This window comes from Fundulus heteroclitus, chromosome 1 (genome assembly GCF_011125445.2).
Source record: "Fundulus heteroclitus isolate FHET01 chromosome 1, MU-UCD_Fhet_4.1, whole genome shotgun sequence".
Lineage (NCBI taxonomy): Eukaryota > Metazoa > Chordata > Actinopteri > Cyprinodontiformes > Fundulidae > Fundulus > Fundulus heteroclitus.
The window spans coordinates 25,288,415-25,295,014 of NC_046361.1; the positions used below are offsets into that span (position 1 = coordinate 25,288,415).

At 38.2% G+C, this 6,600-nt stretch overlaps 1 protein-coding gene across 1 annotated transcript; it reads left to right on the plus strand.

The window, feature by feature from the left end:
• Positions 1-18: 18 nt before the first annotated feature.
• LOC105926103 (cytosolic sulfotransferase 2) lies at positions 19-4,032 on the plus strand. The gene is made up of 8 exons (XM_036138713.1): positions 19-143; positions 434-642; positions 733-861; positions 952-1,052; positions 2,280-2,406; positions 2,491-2,588; positions 2,662-2,836; positions 3,879-4,032. The coding sequence occupies exons 2-8, from the start codon at positions 504-506 to the stop codon at positions 3,989-3,991; spliced, it is 882 nt and encodes a 293-aa protein (XP_035994606.1). The 5' UTR covers positions 19-143; positions 434-503; the 3' UTR covers positions 3,992-4,032.
• Positions 4,033-6,600: the final 2,568 nt, after the last annotated feature.

Below are 6,600 nucleotides of genomic sequence, written 5' to 3' on the forward strand. Positions count from 1 at the left end.
GAGTTCCTCCTCTTTTTCTTTCAACATTTTATTTCCTCAGGAGCACCGTGAGCAGACATGTGACTGGATCCTTCTATAGCTTTAAAACTTGTGAAAAACTTCTCCCAACACGCTTTTCCTGTCCTCTGTCAGAGCAAAAACAGGTTTGTAGTTTCTTTTTTCAGTATGTTCAAAATATTCAGCTTGTATGGAGATCACCTGCATGAAAGTGTAAACGTTAAAAGAACATTTACATCTTTCAAAAATAAGGTTTTTATGAAACCGAAACTGCTCCGGCAGCCCCTGTAATCCAAACTACTTTGCAATCTACCCTTCCACAAAAACGAAATTTTCCAGCATTTTACTTGTTTAAACACCTGCCCTGTCCTGGTGGTACACATCACAAGATTTAGTTTTTTCTCTCTGTCTTTGGGGCTTTATCTGATTCTTTCAGGCTGTGGTGATCATTTCCAGCGCTGGACAAAAGTTTTATCTGCTCTTAAAAGGTTTAAGACACCCAACAGATGGAGTTACCACCTCGACCTACACTGTTTGACTTCCATGGAGTCGCCATGACCAAATACTTTACTGACAACTGGGTTAACATACAGAGCTTCAAAGCAAGGCCAGATGATATTGTGTTGGTGAGCTATCCAAAAGCAGGTATGGTTATATCTTTATTTTTTCCCATGCTTTTGTGCTTAATTTTGCTACAGTTTCTGATCAAAATCTATGCTGTTTTATTATTCTAAGGGAACACATGGGTCTCTTACATCCTGGACCTTTTGTACTTTAGCCGAACATCACCTGACCGACAAAACTCTGTCCCACTTCATGAAAGGGTGCCGTTCCTAGAGATCAGCATACCTGGGTTCCCCTCTGGTATATTTCTCTAAAAAGTGACTTAAGAAAGACGTGAAATTCTGATTTTCTTGAAAATAATTTGTAAAAATAATTACTGTTCGTTACCAGGAGTGGATGAGCTCAATTCAATAAACAGCTTTCCACGCATTATCAAGACACACCTGCCGGTCCAGTTTCTTCCCCAATCCTTCTGGGAGCAAAATTCTAAGGTTTGTCGATTGCAAATATAGCAACATCCGTAACTATTGCCTCCTCTGGTGTATATGTGTGAGAAGCTACGCTAAGAAATATACGAAAAACAAGACAATCCTTAGCCTTCGCCCTCAACATTTTACAAGGTTGTACCATTTCGGTGTGCAGTTTTCCCAGATTGTCCAAAGAGAGAAAGAGGCCTGTAGCATCATAGATTCTCCAAGTAGTTGGATTTTATTTTTTTTTAGCTTATGGGTAGTTACCCAGAGTGGCATTAAAAGGGGAACAAGAAAACTTGCTAGTTGTGCCCTGAACAATTTTTTTCGCTGCTTTTTGGCATGTGCAGTCAATTGAGGGCCAGCGTCCTCGGGTGTTGCCATTTTCAGGGGTAGCACTGCATTTTACCTAAGCCCAGAATCTCATTTTCTCTTTGAAATTGGTTGCAAAGCAGTAGACAGTGACCCGCCCTGCGTAACATTAATGTTAGTACTGCCACTACCTCCAACATACTTAAAATTGGGCACAAGGTGATTTTCCATCCTTTTATTTTTAGTTTCATGGCAGCTTTACCTGGACTGCTCGTTACCTAAAAGATAAAATGACGCTAATCTCATTAACACATCATTCTAGTGATAGCCCCAACAGACATTAGCAATTATTATTAACTAATATTTGTGGTAGCTGGACAGAAAAGGGTTTTTCCTTGCATGCTTGCAAAACAAGTTAGCATGTACGCAGCATCTAATGGCTGTTATAGAGATTTGTTGATTCCCCCAAGATGCCACTAGTTGCTGCAGTTCTGTGGCAGTGAGATTTTTTTTATTTACCTTCCCATTCTGAATCAGAATCAGAAATACTTTAATAATCCCAGAGGGAAATTGCTGTTTCAGTACAATCGCCATAACATAACAAACATTTTAGGGGGGGACAATTTACTGAGGCCTTGCTGCCAAGGAACCACCTTACACGGTGCCCAGGGCGCTGCCATTACTCTGTGGAAAAATAGAGGCCACAAAATATAGGAAGGTGGGAGGGAAAAAAAACATAACTCATACTTTATCCTATAACAGGATTCAGTTTGAGATATCAAAACCTCTTGCACAAAAAGCATAAATAAGATGAGACACATATAGCAGAAGGTAAACATTTGAGACTTCCAATTCTGCTTCCAAAGACTCCATTGTTCTTTAAAATCTGTCATTTTTTTTCTTTCTTTTTTCTCTCTCCATAATTTCTGACTACAGATAATCTATGTGGCCCGTAATGCCAAGGACACAGTTGTGTCATACTTTCATTTCGACCGCATGAATAAGGCCCAACCAGAGCCTGGAGATTGGAGCAGTTACCTGCAGAGATTCATGGAAGGAAAAAGTTGGTAACAAATTAAAAGGAAGAATAAGAGTAAAGGTAAAGATTATTTTAGTGCTTAAGATTCAACAACCTGGCACATTTCAGTGGTGTTTGGTTCCTGGCACGACCACGTGCAAGGCTGGTGGGAGAAGAGAAAGAGCAGCTCCAACATCCTGTATCTGCTCTACGAGGATCTGATCGAGGTAGGTGTTGTTTAGGTGTCACGGTGTCAGACTGTAAATACAAATGCAGCATCAGAATGACGTTCTCTGGCAGGACACCGAACGAGAACTCAGCCGGCTCTGCTCCTTCCTGGAGCTGGCCCCCAGCACGGACCTGAAGAAAGAAGTGGAAGAAAAATCTCTGTTCAGCAACATGAAACACAACAAGATGGCCAACGGCTCAGCTGACGAAGTCCTCGATTTTAAGATCTCCCCTTTCATGCGCAAAGGTCAGATGTATTTTCCTACTAATCTCAAACACGGGTCAATCAGATTGGCTTTAATTGACGCTGGGTGTAAAATTAAACATAGAAACTGTATATTGACCAGAGGATACACTGAACCTGAAGGTATTGAAGTAAACAAATAGTTTCAGTATTTGGACAAGTAAGAAACCAGATCATTGCAACTTTTTTTGCAACATATTTATATGTTTTTTTCACTGAGCTATATAATACACTGGAGTGCTGATTTTGCCGAAAAACTGAAGTCACTGGCCGCCATCTTGCTACTCCCTACTCTCACAGAATCCCATAGGATTTGGTTGCAACAACAAGCAGTTTTCTGGCTGAGTGAAAACGTTTCACTGGTAATTCTACAGTCAGTGGATGTACTAACACTATCAACTACTAGGAAATTAGGTGCTGAAATATTTTACATGTTATTCATATTAAATATATATATATGTATATATAAGTATGTGTATATGTATATATGTATATATATGTATACACATATGTAAATATATGTTTTTGTATATTGTTATTTATATATTTAGAAATGTTAAACATATATATTTAAATGAATAAAATGCAAAATATTTCAGCACATGACTTTCTCAGTACTTGATATTTTTAGAACATAACATAAAACTATATGGCATTTGACATTTTAAAAGTCTTAAGTCCCCCCTGAACTTGAGAAAATCCTCGTTATTCGATGCTGTAGCACACATATTCCCTAGTTACTGAGGGGAAATAGGGAGTACCAATATGGCGGCTGGTGGCTTCAAAGCGACTCGTTCAAACAGACGGTGATTAGCACTCCAGTGTATTATATAGCTCAGTGGTTTTGTTTAGTTCAAATGCACAGCTTATTTGTCACATTTAAAGTGGAAAAAGTTATGAAATGACCATTTCATCGTGGTCTCATTTGGCATTATAATGGGAGTGTATATACTTTTAAGATCCACTGTTCATTGGGGGAAATGAAAGTAATCAATGCAGCAGAAAATAACACTAATCATTTTTGCCTTTTCTTTGTTTTCTTTAGGAAAAGTTGGTGACTGGAAGAACCATTTCACTGTTAACCAGGATGAACAGTTTAATGAAGACTATGTGAAGAAGATGAGAAGTACCGACCTTCACTTTCGCACAGTTCTGTAGCCACTCTCACTTGTAACAAATATAAACGACTGAACCCAAATAAAAACAGTGACACCAGTTTTAGGGTTTTGGGCTTTTATTGAAGATGTGAAAAGCAGCAGGAAATACGTGAACAAAAAAGTTCAATGAGCAAAGTAAACAAACTGTACTGAACAGGGAACGTTATGGGTATTTTCTATGGCACACACTGCTTCGTGGGACAACCCTGAGGGAGCTGGAGGCCATTTAGTAAAACAAGTCCTCATACAGTGAAATAATACCGGCTCATTGGAATGTCGACAGCAACAAAAAGACAGACTGCACTGCAAAAAAAAACTAAACAACAACAAAAAAAAAAACTAAGAAGCATCTCACATCAGTGGGAGGTATCACAGAACAGACGAAGATAACCCGAAAGCTAGCGATGGACCAGCTGGATAGAGGAAAAAAGGCATCAGGGAGTAGACTTTATGACAAATATATTTTTTTATGTTGTTATATTCTTGTTATTTTTCTAACAATATATGTTTAAAATGCAGTGAGCGAGCAGAAACAGTTTCAGATGAATAACCAGACCACACATGGCTCAACAAACAGCTTATGTAATAATAACAAAAACATAAAGCAAAAAAAAAATAAAAAATCAAGCAGATTTAGGTCATTATCTAGACACGTTGTAAAACTTGCAACAACGTAACAATGCAGAGCACGGGAGGTCCGTTATATATCAAATTCAGCCAAGTATCACCTCACCACTTCCTGCTCTTTATCTTAACAGGCTTAATCGTCTGCACAGCTCAGGAGCAATATCTGCGTTCAGGTTGGAGTCTGGTTAAGTTTTTGTTAAGCATTTTTACCCCGTAAAATCAGTTCAAGACGCTCAAATTGATGTATGTTAACAAGATGATTTATGATTCTACAAAAGATATGATTTTGTTCTCCAATATAAACAAGGACACCACTTGTGAACAACTAATGATGATGCAAAGCCAAAAAGAAACTTTCTGCTTTGAATTTCTAAATCTGGTTTCCTTTATACCCCAAATGGACTGAACAGCTAGAACAGCACAGGTTTAAATGTCCAGTCAGAGGGAAAACTGCATTTGTTGCCTTCATCTCGACTGCAGGTCCTGCGATGCAAGCAGATTTTGAAGAAATCGATCCGACCGGGGACCGGACCTGCGAATCGGGTGGGTTTCACCTCGATATATTTAACAGTAATGTTTAACTTTAAAGACCCAGTGAATGAGACTGGGCTTCCTCACACCCATCTGCATTGTGTTTCAGGCGTGCAGGAATATATTCTCTTTTAGACACATATTGCTCCAGCATCCCCTTCTTGCACACTTGACACTGTAGCATGCACAGTTGCATCAGCAGCTAAGCCATGCAGCAGCAGAACCCTGAACTCTACACAGTTGATCCTAGCACACACACACACACACGCACACACAAACACGCACACACACACACACACGCACACACACACACACACACACAAAACAGAAAGGTTTTTTTTTTTCAGTACACTTGCGTTAATGACAAGATAGACACTGTGTGACAGAAGCTTTTTACAGATAACTTTGCTAATTGTAATCAACTAGACTGTGTTGTATTATAGTTGGATTGAATTGGACTGTATCTAAGTGGATCTGATCTAATATATAGTAATGAATTTGACTGATTTGAATAGAAACAGGACTAAACTGAATTCAGTATACTTGGGTATTGTTTGGAGCTGTCTCGTAAAATCCCTTGGATATCATTTGATGTTAATTGGCTCAATATAAACATATTCCTGAATGCCTTTTTGCATCAGGCACAAGGACTACTGAGTGAAAACTAGCCTGTTGGCTAGCTAGAGAACATTTAACTTGTTAACTTGTTTATTAATTTATGCTGGTCCTTTTTAAATAGTTAAGTCGGAATTAGGTATAATTTAAAAACTATGCATTCATTGTCTTAAGTGACAGTAAAAAACTTTGTTTATTTTCCTCTAACCAAGTTGCGTTTTTGACATTCCTATAGCATCTGATGAAGAGATGATGGCAACAAATCCGTCTGACCTCTGAATTTCACCTAGCAGTCAGTTTGGTGGCTAAAAACAGGTCCAGAATTGGCACTCATGTATAACTCCTTTCATTTATTATCAGAAATACAGTATAAACCATTTCTATCTACACAGCAATTATCTTGTCAACTTCCAAGACTTTATTGTTCAAGGCAGATTTATGCGCCAAAAAAAAAAGTTCTTTACTGAACAACTACAATCTCAATTTATGACCTAAAAATCGTATTGACTCCAACCTGAGCTTTTAGACAAACTACTTCAGATTGTCCTTCATAGTAACAACTATGATTATGTTTCAAACACAACTTTATTCATGAGCATTAAAAAGGACAGTATTTACATTATGACTTATACATTTTATATCTAAAAGATAGTAGTAAAATACTTCAGTCTATATAGGTAAGTGCTTTGTTGCTGACTCGAATCTAATATGGGGTTTCTGAAGTTCAAGCCAAGCCAGTCATGTGTGATGCAGCCCTGCAAAGCTGTGCAGCATATCATTAAATAACTCAATACAATTGATCTTTTAAAAAAAAAATCTGATTCAGATTCAGCCAAA

Coding starts and splice junctions, on each gene's coding strand:
- LOC105926103 (XM_036138713.1), top strand. CDS start 504: ATGGAGTTACCACCTCGACCTACACTGTTTGACTTCCATGGAGTCGCC. Junction 2,407..2,490: donor GAGATTCATGGAAGGAAAAA/GTTGGTAACAAA, acceptor GGCACATTTCAG/TGGTGTTTGGTTCCTGGCAC. Junction 2,589..2,661: donor TCTACGAGGATCTGATCGAG/GTAGGTGTTGTT, acceptor GTTCTCTGGCAG/GACACCGAACGAGAACTCAG.